At 45.3% G+C, this 15236-nt stretch overlaps 1 protein-coding gene and 1 non-coding gene across 19 annotated transcripts in view; one reads left to right on the top strand and one right to left on the bottom strand.

Annotated features, from left to right (window-relative positions):
• TIAM1 (TIAM Rac1 associated GEF 1) overlaps positions 1 to 15236 on the bottom strand; it is a 443084-nt gene that overhangs the window by 128886 nt on the left and 298962 nt on the right. For 11 of the 18 annotated variants that reach the window (XM_070071881.2, XM_017347208.4, XM_051819220.3 and 8 more), the window contains one exon: positions 13584 to 14557. The exons of 5 other annotated variants lie outside the window; for them this stretch is intronic. In XM_070071881.2, the coding sequence (XP_069927982.1) occupies positions 13584 to 14546 (963 nt within the window). In that variant the 5' untranslated portion in view covers positions 14547 to 14557. Of the gene's footprint in view, positions 1 to 914; positions 1366 to 8740; positions 9388 to 13583; positions 14558 to 15236 lie in introns of those variants that run through there. 2 more of the 18 variants (XM_089331500.1, XM_051819228.3) reach the window with 2 other exon arrangements.
• Positions 9394 to 9498, top strand: LOC149126913 (U6 spliceosomal RNA). The gene has a single exon (XR_016233365.1). It is a non-coding gene; the product is annotated as a U6 spliceosomal RNA (small nuclear RNA).

The following is a 15236-nucleotide window of genomic DNA, read 5'->3' as shown; positions in this document are numbered from 1 at the left end:
AGACTCCAGAGAGTTAGGGTGACTTATGGGAGACAAAGAAACCAAGGATGCAGGTTCAGTACAGCCCCCGTATGTCGCTTTGCTATTACTCTTCTGCCAACTTCCAGCCATGAAGGACCTAGATTCAGTCATTAAAAATCCTCTCCAGAACCAGGAAAACACTGTTCTCAACTGACATTTCTCCTATGCTTCCCAGTGCACTTAAGAGAAAATTTGAAAATCACTGGTTATTCAGGATAACCATGAGTCATGGGAGATGAGAAGTCAGATCAATTTTAACTTGTCTGAGTCCTCCTCTGGAGGAGGTGAGGTAGGTGTGAAGCAATCAGCTTTAAGGACCCTCCCCTATCAGAGGTACGATGCATCTCTCTAAGGTCGGGAAAGGTAAGCTACAGCGTTAATATCCCTGGTCCATGAGAGAGACTCCATGCCAGGCATCTTGAAACTCCCAGAGTTCCAGAACAAGAGCTCCCATAAAGTCCTCTCTGTGGTCAACACATGAAGATGCTAGAGCTCAGGAATACACAAGCTGGCTGGTGGCAGACAATGAATTGGAGACCTTTTCCACTCTTTTACGGTGGTCTTGAGGCTCAGCTACAGACACCACCTGATGAGACTCCACCTAAGTTTTTAACTCTACAGCTTGCCCCTTAGTTCACCCACAGTGCCTTGTGGTTTGCACAGCAAAAATTGAATGATTGCTCATTTATTTGCCTCGGCTTGCCCAGTAAACAGCTAACACCTGAATGTGGAGGGAATGACAAGGAAGAGATATGCAAAGAGGATGCAAGAAAAAGGCAGAGACCCAACACACCTACCCTCAGGAGTACCTCTCTTCGTAATTTACTTCCCCTCTCACAGAATGCCTTCTTTTTCTATTTAAACTAAGAATTAAGGCCTCTGTGGACACTCACCTCCGGGTCAGACCTGAACATCTGCTCATGCCAGCTGATGCTGTCACCCTGTGACAGCCTGGGCTGTGTGTGTTCAACCCTGGGATGGTCACGTAACAGCACAAAGAAGTGATGACTCCAGGAAGGAGGCCTGCCGGGGCCAGCTGAGCTTGCATACTCAGTGTGTGCACACACTGCTCAGTGTAATGACTGGGGAATGCTCCTTGATTGTGATCCAAGATGACTCCACCTTGTCTCCAAAAGCGGTTAATCAGGCTGAGAGGCACAGACCCAACCCACTGGGAATCATGCTGGCTGCCCAGCTCCAACTCCTAATCACTCATGAAGCTTGAGATGTCCCAAATACCCAGAAGCCCACCCTACAGCACCATGGGCAATGGGGATGGCCCAGTGGGAGGAACTCTTCTCCCTTTCCCTCTTTGTGATGCACTTTTTCATGGTCAGCTCTGGGAAGGGCTCCTCCTCCTGCCTACTTCAGTCTCAAGAACACTCCACACCTGAGAAACCTGATTCTCCCCCAAACCAGAAGCACCTGTGAACCCTGCTCTTCCCAGAATCCAGGAATCAGGATAATGTATATGAGTGAAATTGACATCTTAAGATTTGATTATTGTTTATAGCATTTGTCTATATTCCTGCAGGATAGTGGTCTTTCTATTTTCTACTTCTGAATTAGTTATTTAGTGGAGGATTAAGTTTATGATTATAAAGTAAAAGTATGTTATCACAAAAATTAAAAGAAAAAAGGAAGGAGGGAAGCATTATTATGTGCTTGAAACTATATGAGAGATACAGGAAATCAGTTCTCTCTAAGTGAAAAAGCAAACAAAAAAAGGAAACAGGACTGACACAGGAAATGCTCCCACAGGAGCCTCAAGCAGCCTTTGGAGGAAATGCAATGCATGTTCCTCCTTATCAATTAAACAAGTTAGCATCTAAGTTGTCATAGGATGTTGAGCCAAACTGAAATTGTGATAAAAAAAAAAAAGTCAAATGAATTTAAGAGAAATGGTAAGACCATAGGTAGGCAAGAGAAATAATTCCCAACATGGTTCATGATCCTACACAGAGTTCCAGAAAACAGCTCAAAGTCAACTCTCCAGAGACCTACAGTTATTAACAACATTCATGGGATGAGGAGGCGTTCAAATCATTTTTGTTATTCTGTTTACTTTAAAATTTTTATTTATCTATTTGAGAGAAAGCAGAACAGATAGCTTCCCTCTGCTACTTCATTCTCCAAATGCCAGGGCTGGGCCAAGGCAGAAATCAAGAGCTGGGACTTCAATCTAGGTCTGCACATAGGTGGCAGGAACCCAACTAGCTGCGCTACCGCCACTGCCTCCCAAGGTCTGCATTAGCAGGGAGCAGGAACCAGAAGCCATAATGGGGAAATGACCACAGAAAGTCCGATGTGGGGAGTCTTAACCACCAGGTAAATGTTCCCTCCAGGGTGCTAAATTTTGCTCTTGTAGGACAAATCCTCCCAGGCCAGGTTTTCAGAGCATCACCAGTTTTCACCCCACTGGCAGTTTTCCAAAATGAATGTATGCACTTCCCTACTGGATGCACAAGTGGCCAGCTGTAGCCCCAAACATGCAACAGCTGCTAGACAAGATGTTTCTTAGCCATTTTAGCTGGGAAACACAAGAGGCAAATTCAAAGCCTATTTTTCACTGCCTTGAAAACTGGAGGGTTACCCAGCATGAATGTGGACTAATGACACATTGTGGAAAGGCTCAAGTTGTTTTGACAGGAGACTTAAAAATACTCGAAGGCATAGGTTTTCTGGGTGAATGATGTGCAGGCACAATTTTGGAAAAGTAACCACAAAGTGCAAGGACTGGGAAAATTCAGGGACCAGCAGAATTAATTGGTCACATGTAGTTTTAAGTTGAATGAAATGATAAACTGTTTTTTTTTTGGGGGGGGGGGGTGTCAATTTTATTTCCCAGATGGATTTAGCTAAGCTTGAATATAGCGGAGAAGCCAAATGCAGTACAGAAGAATGCACTGAATTGCAGTAGAAAAAGCAAATTCTGACTTCTAGAGTCCTAGAATTAAAATGATTTCTGTCTGGTTACATTCTAAAATGTTCATTCTTTGGTTTCTCATATTCTTCTTTTGCACAAAATGTAAGCATCTCCCCTGCACACACACATATTCAGTTATTCTTTTTCCTTTCTCCTCTCTCTTATTCTCTTTCTCCTTCTCTTATCTCCCTCTCCCCGTCACACACACACACACACACATACACACACTTATTCTCTCTCCTCTTCCTCTCTTCTCTCTCTTGATCTCTCTCCTTCTCCCCTTCTCTTTTCTTTCTCTTCTCTCTTATTCTCTCTCCTCCTTCTCTCCTCTCTCTTTTTCTCTTTCTCCTCCTCCCCCCACCCAACACACTGTAGGTTATGCCACCTAAATCCTATCAAGGTTGGTGTTCATACTATCTCTTCAGCGATGCTATTACTCCAGACCTCATTACAACCTCACATTTTAGGCAAGGAAGCTGTGTTTTTACTAATTTTGGTGCCTAATATTCTCTCCTTGGTACACACTGTATTTCTCTCCTTTGGTGATCTCAGAAGAGCAAATAGTACACTTCTAGGTAAGTAGCTTTGAACCCATATGTACCTCAGTTTCCTCATCTGCATATGGGGACTGTAACAGTGTCTACCTTGTAAAACACTAATAAGATCCTGTGAGATTGAGTTAAACCAAGCAAAGTGTCCAGGACCATGCCCAGCATATAGTTCCTGCTCATAAGTGTTAGCCACATTAATCATCACCATCACCAGGCTATTGCACCTCAGCCCAGCGAGAGATGGCACTGCAGACTTCAGGTACCAGCTTCCAGCACCAACAGGGAAGGACGGCTGTCCCTGAGGGGCCTGGGAGAAACAAGATCTCACAAGAAAAACAGACAAGCTGGCCAAGCCCTAAACTCATTAGGTTTGTAAATTACTTTCACATTCACAAGACGGCACAATAGGCCATGGCTCACTAGGCTAATCTTCTGCCTGTGGCGCCGGCACCCCAGGTTCTAGTCCCAGTAGGGGCAACAGATTCTGTCCCAGTTGCCCCCCTTCCGTTCCAGGTCTCTGCTGTGGCCCGGGAGTGCAGTGGAGGATGGCCCAAGGGCTCGGACCCTGCACCCACATGGGAGACCAGAAGGAAGCACCTGGCTCCTGGCTTCAGATCAGCGCAATGCACCGGCCACAGTGCACCAGCCGTAGCAGCCGTTTGGGGGGTGAACCAACGGAAAAGGAAGACCTTTCTCTCTGTCTCTCTCTCACTGTCTAACTCTGCCTGTCAAAAAAAAAAAAAAAAAAAAAAAAGACAGCACAATATACTAAGACAATGAAATGATGATGTTGTCTACAATATAGATCACTATTGGGCACTATTACTCATAATTGCTATTCCTGAATTGCTAGAAGTAGGAAACCAGCTCTATTTCCCCTCTTCTTCCTTTCCCAAGGCAAAATTTCCACGTCTTTTTATGTTTCCAACACCCATTCCTTCCCTTCAAGTGACTCCCAAGGGAAGTAAATCACAAGGTCTCTCCATTACAGCAACTGGAGTAGAAATTCTTACCATTACTAAAAAGGAATCCAGGGACGTTGGCAACACTTGAAACGGTGCTGCAGGTAACTCCTGATCAGTGAGGGCTTCATATCCATGTTGGAGGAGTCTTCTTCCCTCCACTTTCCAGGTTTTCTATGTATGTGCTTCTACCTTGCAGTCACCCTTCCATGCCTCAGGACCCAATATATCAAATACCCAGGCCCTTTTCTTCCTGTCCTAGTGCCACATTGCTGTTTCTTCAGCAAGCACTTCTCTCTCCTATCTATCTTCCTTCCATCAACCCATCCCTCCCAGCATTGCCAGGTATATCTTCCAGAAGCATCATGAGAGACTCCTCTAACTGTCATTCAAGATGCTCCACAAATGCCCAGTGTTTGTACTTGAACTTTGCATGCACCTTCCCACCAGCAAAACTAAGGAATGAACTCCCACGGCATGTTCCCAACCTTCCTTACTTCCTGGAATACTCATGTTTCTCCTTTCCTACTGCCATACCAACTTCTCTACAGCATCTTTTCTCCCTTGCCTTAACTCCACAAGCCACACTGGACCCCTTACTTTTCCTTGAATATTCTGGGAAATCTCCCATCTTACAACTCAATAGCCAAGTCCCTCCTCTCCTTCAAGTTCCACTCAAGTGTGCCCTCCCAAGAAGATTCACCTTGACCAGTCTATGAAATTGTCATCCTTGGGGCCAGCATAGTGGTACAGTAGGTTGAGCTGGTGCCTGCAATACCAGCATTCCATGAGTGCTGGTTCAAAGTCCTGGCTGCTCCACTTCCAGTCCAGCTCCCTGCTAATGTGCTTGGGAAAACAGCTGAAGATGGCCCAAGTCCTTGGGCCTCTGCCCACGTGGGAGACCTTGATGGATGGAGTTCCTGGCTCCTGTCTTTAGACTGGCCCAGCCCCAGCTGTTGCAGCCATTTAGGAAGTGAACCAGTGGATGGAAGATCTCTCTCTCTCTCTCTAACTCTGCCTTTCAAATCTAGGAAGGAAGGAAGGAAGGAAGGAAGGAAGGAAGGAAGGAAGGAAGGAAGGAAGGAAGGAAGGAAGGAAGGAGAAAGAAAAGAAAGAAATGAAAAGGAAGGAAGGAAAGAAGGAAGGAGAAAGGAAAGAAAGAAAAGAAAATTAAAGAAAAGAAGAGAAAAGGAAGGAAATGCACCCATAATCCCCACCACCTGATCTTCCTTACTCTTCTGTAGCAGATCAGTGGCTCATTATACTGGGCTTGGACACTCCAATTTTAACCTAAGAAACTCCATGAGCTCAGGGATCTTTCCTCACTGACGATCCCAAGTGCCAAGAATAGCATCTGGCATGGGGTAGGCATTTCAAAAATAATTGTTGAATGAACCAACTGCTGCTCATTTCCCCCCACAATCTCAAAACAAGGAAAACAGTTTCTCATGGAATACATTTTAGTTTGATTTAAAGAGTTAGTCATTGCCAAGCTCAGCTCCTGCTCAGCTGAAGTTGAGATGACAAATTATTCCTAGCTGTAAAACTTAAATTTGAAACCTACAAGCAGTCCAGTTTTATTATGTCTTGAATGAATGCAACTAGAGTTAATTTTTTTAAGTAAGGAAGTAAGAGAAACATATCAGACTATACTATGGCCCAAGATACACACTCTGTCAGTGGGTGGTCCAACTCCAGCTGGGCTGGGATGACCAGGTACACTTGCCACACATTTTCTTAGTTCTCCACAGGCTTCTGTGAGACCCTGTCAGCCCTCCATGGCAGGTTGGATTCAACCACCACATCCAGCAGGGTCTCCCCTTCCTGTTCCAAGGGCTCTAACCCTTCCTCTCCTATAGTTCTCCTGCGAAGCTCACACTTACACATGGTTGGGACACAATGCTAGTTAAGGGACATAAGCTTTCCTCCACTCATGTACTAAATTAAGAATGTGTTTTTCAAAAGCCTGAACTCATTGCTTCTCGGCCTTTTGGCTAAGATCAAGTGTAGCAAAAGCCTGAACTCTCCTGACCTACATTAGCAGAAATGGGCAGCTCTCTAAGGTCCCTAATGGCCTTCCCTTTCCAACTACCAGTGCAAGGCCAGATTTTGCTCATATAGTCCCAGCAAAAAGCATATTGTAAGACAGTGGATGCAGGAGCACACGTGAAGACTCTAGTCTCTTTGTCTTGGTGTTCAAGATGTCAGTTAAGATGCCCAGGTCCTGTAAAACAGTGCCTGGGTTTGAAATCCAGCCAGCTCTGTATTCCAGCTTCCTGACAATGTGCACCCCGGGAGGCAGCAGGTGATAACTCAAGTAGTTGGGTCCTTGCCACCCATGTGGGACACCTGGATTAAGTTGCTGATTCCTGGTTTTAGCCCTGGCCTAGCCCTGATTGTTGTAGGAATTTGGGAAGTGAACAAATTGATAGGGGTTCTCTCTCTCTTTTTTCTCTCTGTGACTCTTTAAAAAAAAAAAAAAAGAAAGAAAGAAAGAAAGAAAGAAAGAAAGACAAGAAAAGAAATGGAACCAACATTGTAGTGTACTGGGCAGCCTATAAGGGCATAGTTCATGTCCCACCTGCTCCACTTCTGATCCAGCTTCCTGCTAATGACCTGAGAAAAGCAGCAGAAGATGGTCAAATGTTTGGTCTCCTGGGAGACCAAGATGAAGCCCCTGACTCCTGGCTTTGGCCAGGCCTAGAGCTGGCTATTGCAGCCATCTGGGGAGTGAACCAGCAGATGCAAGATTTCTCTTTGTCTCTCACTCTCTTGTTCTAACTTTGTATTTTTTTAAAAAAAGATTTATTGATTTGCAAGTCAAACAGAAGACATATTTACAAAAATATATAACCACGCCTCTCATCCCACAATTTCTTTCATTTTAGAGAAATATATTTAAAATAAAAAATACTTTACATAAACATTGTTAATTTAAAATAAACTAATAAGTACTTTTAATATTTGTTTCAATTACTAAGGTGACAAATATTCATAGGCATAATTCACATGGACAAAACCCCTTAGAAAAATACTGGGGGAAAAAAATGAGGTCTAAGAGCTCTCCACTACCTACCCAGCCTCCCACTCCCCCAGAAATATCTTGGCAAAGGAAATAAATATTCTTGTTGAAAATGGATGGGCTCATTTTCAAAGTAAATATCTCATTGCTTAATTTATATGCCAGGAACAGATAAAGAGGGAAGGACGCACTTGCACACAGACACACAAGAGAACGAAAGAAAAATAGCATCCAACAGAAGACAGGGAAGGAACAGAGGGTGCTTTAAAAATAGATTTTGTATGAAAATAATTTTTGTTTCAAGAAAAATTTACCTGGTGTTCTGAACCAGAAGCCTCTTGGGAAACTCAGGGGCCTCATGGACTCCCTAACATGCTGGACAGAGGGTAGTCCCTGCATTAACTAAGAAAAAGGTCCAAAGTTTTCAACTGGTTCTCAAAGACGAACACTCACTTGGCTGTTGATTTTAATCTTGCACTAAGAAAACATACTTATTTCTGAGCCATTTAAGAGAGGTTCTAAATTAAAACCAAATTTGAAAAACGCTCACAATTTTTCTAGGAACTTGAGGTCCTCTCCTGATAACGCCTCACCCTTGATCTTGTTAAAAAAAAAAAAAAAAGGCACTGACTCGATCACTTGCCTATCAAAGAAAGCAAGCATCAGGGTGGCCCCTCCTAGAGTTATCATGGCCATCCCCTCCCCCCCATGCTTCCAGCGATGGAAGTCTGCAGTATTAATTTCCCTTTCAGCCAAACCCTCTTTTGCTTCTCTACCAAAATTGAGGGTATTGATCTTACAATATGAGGATACATATATATATATATATATATTTTTTTTTTTTTGACAGGCAGAGTGGACAGTGAGAGAGACAGAGAGAAAGGTCTTCCTTTGCCGTTGGTTCACCCTCCAATGGCCGCCGCGGCCGGCGCGCTGCGGCCGGCGCACCGCGCTGATCCGATGGCAGGAGCCAGGAGCCAGGTGCTTTTCCTGGTCTCCCATGGGGTGCAGGGCCCAAGCACCTGGGCCATCCTCCACTGCACTCCCTGGCCACAGCAGAGAGCTGGCCTGGAAGAGGAGCGACCGGGAGAGTATCCGGCACCCCGACCGGGACTAGAACCCCGTGTGCCGGCGCCGCAGCTCACTAGGCTAATCCAGCTGCGGCGCCGGCTGAGGATACATATTTTCAAACCAGGGGAGGAATCATGGAGCCTTGGGAAGAAAGGGGTAAGTCAGGGGTGAGACCTTGTCACCTAACCTCGTTAGATGCAGTTCCTTCTCTGAAAGCCAGTGGAGTTGGTGAAGAAGTCATCTGGGAGGCTTCCTCCAACAAGCTGGGGTTCAGAATCCTGCTGGGATTTGGAATCAGGCAGAAATGAATCCCACAGGTTCAGCTGTGGACTCTGCCTCATCGGTTCCCACTCCATACAATCAGGTGCAGAATTTCTGGGAACACTGAGATGTCAGAAACTGATCAAACCGAATCACCAGCACCACACCTTGGCTCAGGCCTCTGAGAGTGGGTCGCCTGCAGCTCTCCCAAGGCTGCGGCTGCTGAGACATGCTCAGTACAGCCACAACACCCTCACTCAGCTCCCAAGGGGATGAATGAAGCTCTCTTCACAAGTATGCACAAGGGCTCCAAGCCAAACCTTGCCTTAAAAGCACAGAACCTGGCCACAAGACAGGGGCTCCATCAGCTGGTCAAATTCTCTCTCCAGCTTATACTTTGAAAGTCTCAGTCACATAGGAGAGCTGAATTCTAGAACACCAAGTCAAACTTGACCATCACATATAGCAGCCACTATTTTACGCCCAAAACAGTAGGATACAAATTTTCCTTCCATTCCCTTGTGGAATCCTCCCATTAGTCTCACTGAAGAGGCTCTCACCCAGGGAGGTTAAGTTAGGAAACTGCTTTCACAGTGTATGTGCTACACCTGAGCCAAACAGCGAAGCAATGCATGGCTCCTGTAGAAGGAGGACACATATATATGTGAAGCATTCCATGCTTTTTTTTTTTTCAATGTATCACATTGTAACCCATACATATGGACAACTGTTATATACCAGTTTTGAAAACTTGAAAAAAGATAGTCGGGGCCAGTGCTGTGGCATAGCAGGTAAGGCACCAGCATCCCATATGCTCGTTCGAGTTCCAGCTGCTCCACTTCCGATCTGCTGCTCCACTCCCTGCTAGTGTAACTAGGAAAGCAGTGGAGGATGGCCCAAGTTCCTGGGTCCTGGCACCCAAGTGGGAGAACTAAAGGAAGCTCTTGCCTCCTGGCTTTGGACCTGCCCAGCTCCAACAACGTGGGGAATGAACCAGCAGATAGAAGATCCTCTCTCTCTCTGCAGTTCTGCCTTTCGAATAAATAGATAAATCTTTAAAAATAAATAAATAAATAAAAATAGTCAACAGGTAGCAGGCTCAAACTGAGACACACTGATAAATACAGATAAATACATAGACAAGTAGTTAGATAAAATAAGATTAAGCCAAGATATGCTGAAATCCTCTTCTTTGCATGGCTCCAAGCTACTCCTTCTGTCTGTAATCAAAGAAATGCAAAGACCTACCTAGCCCTCAATTTAACCCAATAAGCTTTTAAAGAAACCAACCGAAGTAAATTCTGCTTCAAGAGTACACAGCTTTCTGACTCCTGATACTATTATTTACTATATGCACACGCACAACCCACATGCTCAAATACATAAATTAGACAAACACTGTTTACCAGAGCCTGTGGCACAGACCACGTGTCACATTTCAAACTCTAAACGTGAACCCCAGGGTGTTCACATTTTAGTAATACATCCAACTACTTCACAAATGCCAAAATCAGGAATAATGGCCCAAAACTCCTTTCTGTGATTATTTTCAAATCAAATGAAGTTGTTCCCATTATTTCAGAAAAAAAATTTGTTTTCTTCCAGGCTGTTAGGCCACACTCTTGGGTCAAATGTCGGCCAGGAACTCTTAGCAGGGAATCAAACTGATGACAGAGCTATTACAGATTCAACTGCCTCACTAGGGCCAACTAAAAGACTTCAATGTCTATGATTCAAGCTTGCTAGAGAGGTCCCTTGGGTCAAAAACTTTTACCAAAATAAAGAAAGAAAAAATTCTTTTCAAGGAAGCCTCCACACCCACTGTCTCCTAAAATACCCTGTTTGGAACATAGTGGGCTCTCAAGAAATTGCATTGGATGAAGATGCCAAACTTAGCCTAGGAAGTGTGGGTGGATGGATAGTGTTGTGCATAATTCTGGGGTTTGTTTCAAGTCATTAAAGATCCTCATTCAACATATAAAGTCAATATGAGCAGAATACTTCCGTTCATTCTGTAGGCTCTGCCAAAGACATCCATGCATAGTAGTCCCCTTACACTCTTCCAATGGCCCTGTTGGAGGCTGGTGTCACTCGGTGGTGGACAGAGAAGGAGCCATAGACAGAGTGACTTGCACAAGGTCACCCAGCTGGTTGGAAAGCAGCCGGGCCAGGATGCAAATGTGCTTCTTAGGATTCCTGGTCCATTGCATTTGGCATTACATTCAGCTGCCTAAGCAGTGACTTTCCCAGACACTACACTGACATGATCTCACTTCCATATATTAACCGTTTTGGAAGGTGGCAGGCTAGGAAATGGACATTTCATAGAACAATTACACTGAAGAACGTTCAGTGGGACTGCATCTGGAGGGGATGCTTTGCCCCGCTTAGGGAGGTACCATGACTCGAAGCCTCAGCCTCTCCATCAGCCAGCCAGGTTTCGGGGTGGGAGATCAAGGAAGCAGAGGTCTAGCTGTCTGCAGGGTTAGAACCCAGCTGGGCACCCCTCTCAAGTTTCACAGAGTATGTGCAACTTCGCACTGCTACAGGTGACGCTCCACTTTCAACAGTGTGTGTCAGTGCATCCTTCCCCATACTCGGAAGGACAGCAGACCATCTCTGCATCATTCCTGCAACACCAACCTCACAATGCCTTCACGTCAGCCCGTCACCTGCCTCCATGACCTGCCAAACGGACAGCAGAGGAGCAGCCCTCACAGGGTAGGCAGAGGGTTACCCGGGGAGTTAGCCTGTCATGTCTGCCATTATAATCTCAATTCAGAAAAGAGATGCATTAAAAATTCAGGTTGTACATCCAGAAGCAAGCTACAGGTTCACCTTCTCAGGCCACAGGATCAGCCATTTAACTACTTCTTTCCTAGGACATAAGGTTTTGAAACAAATGCCAAATAAAAGGGATCCTCAACATACATGAATTGCCAACAATGATGAAAATTACAACAGCTAATAAATCCCCCGACTGCCTGCTTCCTAAGCACCATGCATGTCCATTCACCCATTTTCTCAAAAAACTTTTTTTTTGATTTGGGGGCATTCTGTTTTTTTAAATTTTTTAAGGTATACAAATTCCATATATTTCATATATACAGATTTAGGAACACAGTGATATTTTCCACACTACCCTCCCTCTCACCATGCTCCCACCCTTCCTCTCTTATTCCTTCTCTTAACTTTTACAATGAGCTAGTTTCAGTTTACTTTATACTCCTAAGATTAACCCTACGCTATGTAAAGAGTTCAACAAGCAGTAAGAAGAAAAAAAACACTGTCCCTCCACAGTAGAGACAAGGGCTGTAAACAATCATTGAATCTCAAAATGCCAATTTCACTCCTATACATTACATTGTTGGTACTCTATTAGTTACCACAGACCAGCGAAAACATATGGTATTTGTCTTTTGGGGACTGACTTATTTCACTAAGTATAGCGGTTTCCAGTTGCATCCACTTTGTTGCAAAAGACAAGAACGTTTATTATCCCCCACTTGATAGATGAACAAATTAAGGCTTTAGGAGAATGAATAATCTGCCCAAAGTCATCCAGTTAAGAACAGGCAGAGCCAGGATGCCTGGCTTGCTTACATACATCAGCAAAACCTGCCCACAAGGCAGAAAGACAGCCATCTAATGCCAGTTTCCTTTTTCCCCCCAGCGTCCCCAGTCCTCTGCCATCTGCCCATTGACAAAACTGGACCTCAACACGCTCATTTGACTTGCACGGGAACAAGGCCACAGGGTGCAGTGCTACCTCCTACTGGACAGGTCACAGTATAGACTTCATTGGTCTCCACTGGTCACCCTAATGGCTGATAACATCTTTCAATAGGAATGGGCCCAGTCTGGATTTTGAATCTGAAGCATCATCTAGAAACAACCTATCCTCATCCGAAGCATTAGCTAGGACTCCCTAAGCTCTGCCACAAGAAACAGGAAATCTGAAAAGAACCAGAACTTGTGGAGTTAACTGACATTTAATTATGCTAATATTACTTACCAGTGTCAACTGAGTTAGTGAGCCCTCCTTTCATTCGTAAGATACTTAAATCTTTTAAAGACTTGCTCAAGCACTAGACACCAACACAGGTACACTGAGCATCCTCAGCCCCATTGTAGAGAGGAACCACTAGAAGTCAGGGTTTGCCCAAGGTCAAGCAAAGAACTGGCTACAAAGTAGGAACTGGAACCCACCCATATTACTCCTTCCACTACACCTCCCTCCAGAAATGGGTTTGGCTAGCATCGCAAAGAACAGGAAATTGAAATGGCTCCTGGTAAGGTAGCGAGCCTGCCAACCCCTGAGAGGAGCCGACAAGTGACCCAAGCCCGCCCTGAATTAAAATTGGCTCCCCAAAGGAGCTGCCAATGAACCTCTTCCCACCTGCTGCCGTGAAGAAGTAAACTCTAGGAGTTCACACAACCCGCTATGCCTGTTTGTCCACAGAAGGGACCAAGTTAGAACAGCAGCTTGAATGAGTGAGATGCTGTTGAAGAACTGTGTTGTAGGGGGAAGGAGTTTCCCAACATGAGCTTATGGGCTTCACTCCCACTCCCATCACACACACCCCATATTTTCTCTCATCCCCACCCCTTAACTACAGAACCATAAGCCAGCAGCACCAGCTACAGCAGCCACCAGGCAAACAGGGCAAAACCCAAGTAAAAGATGAGAATCACCTAAGAGCACAATCATGCATTTCCAGAGTCATGCACCGTTTCCAAAATATTGAAACAGGTTTCAATCACTTTACCTGAGTTGTTTTTGCTCTTCTGCCTTGCATGCTGTTGCTATGGCTAATCTGTGGGTTGGTGGCACCTTCGGAAAGACAGTGAGATTTCCTACAGGGAAGTGTGTTATAATTACTGTATGGAGGAGTCTCATCGGCAGCAGCTGGTGGCATCTTATGGTTTGCAAGATCGGGAATATCAGACACCAAATTCCGACAATAGCCTGCAAATTTGCTCCTGGGTCCCCCGTTTGCTGTCACCCCGGAGTTTTTCTGAGCATACAAGTCACCCAGAGAATTGGCACGCTGACAGGTGCTGAGCTGCCGAGGACTCGCCTGTGTTTCCATCCCCCGAGCCTCCTCGCACTCCTTCTCTTCGGCAGAACCCAAGATTTCTTCGTTGCTTGTTAAATGTTCTTGGCTCAGATCAGAGAGTGAGAATTCCAGGCTATCCTCCCGCCAGATGTCTGCAGATTTGGAGCGTTTCTTCTTAAAGCTCGCTGTCTCCATGAAAGCAGGTCCATTGGAGGTAAAGAGATGCTGCCTCCTGCCTCCCTCAGCCAAGTATGTAGCGTCATCCCCGTAAAGCCTGCTCTCTTCCGAGTCTGGCATGCTCTGCACAGAGGCTGCGGTGAGGACGATGCTGCTGTCTACGCTGGGAGTGACAGAAGAATCAGTGTACGACACAGGTCTCAAGCCCATATCCACTCGGTCCACCCAGATGGGACTCCCGAAGTCCTCCAGGGTGCCCTCCTGGGAGAAGGGCTCCAGGCCATTTTCAGCCAGGGACTGCGGGATGCTGGGGGTGCTGCTGGATCGTGTGCTCACTTCCGAGTTCCTGTGGATCACCTTCCCCGAGGATGCGTGCCTCGTCCGCCGTGTCTTGTGCGAGAGGCGCAGCGAGCGGGACGTGTGCTTGCGTCCCAGGCTGGCATGCTTTTCTCCATAAAACTCATGCGCTACAGTTTGACTTTCTGCGTTTCCCATGGTTTTATGGTCTGTAGCAAAGAGGGGGTGGGGGAGAAGGGTATAAGTGAGTCACTGTAAATACGGGTACAAGGAGAGGGGTGAAACACCTTGGCTTATGGAGTCAGGTAAGTAACAGTGCACCTTTCACTATGCACCTGGCAGGTACTAGGACTCTCACCTGGTAGCAGGTGATAATTAGCATCGTCTGCTGGGATTGCCCCCTGAGATGTAAACTGAGCACATAAACACCACCATTAGAGACCCTGACTAATCTTTACCCAGAGGGCCGGTGCCTGTGGGCAGTACCAAGTGTTGTATTTGTATATGCAGCAACTCCGCTCTCCCTGTCTATCTTCCTAAACTCTCCAATTCTACATTTAAAGTTCTACTTGGACGTATAAGTTGAAAAACCTAAAAGAACAAACCAAGGTGTACACCAGGGATGCAATTCTGTTTGAAATTATTTATATATTTCAGAAAACAAATCCAGAGGTGCATTTCATGATCTCACGCCGGCAGGCCAAGAGTTGGGGGAGGGGGGGGCTTTCCTTGGATTCTTTCCATGATTCAAAATCAATCAAAAATGGAAAACTTCAAGACGTTAAGTCTGATCAATTCCTCCTAGTACATAAATGTCAAAAAAAGAAAAAAGGCTTTAACCTTTAATTTCACAGTGTTCTGAAAACCTTGACTTTGAGGGATTTTCAG

The sequence above is a fragment of the Oryctolagus cuniculus genome, chromosome 4 (assembly GCF_051225735.1).
Source record: "Oryctolagus cuniculus isolate XC-2025 breed Fujian yellow rabbit chromosome 4, ASM5122573v1, whole genome shotgun sequence".
Taxonomy (NCBI): Eukaryota; Metazoa; Chordata; class Mammalia; order Lagomorpha; family Leporidae; genus Oryctolagus; species Oryctolagus cuniculus.
The sequence above is the reverse complement of the archived record's forward strand: the minus strand, read 5'-3'. Positions and strand labels throughout refer to the sequence as shown.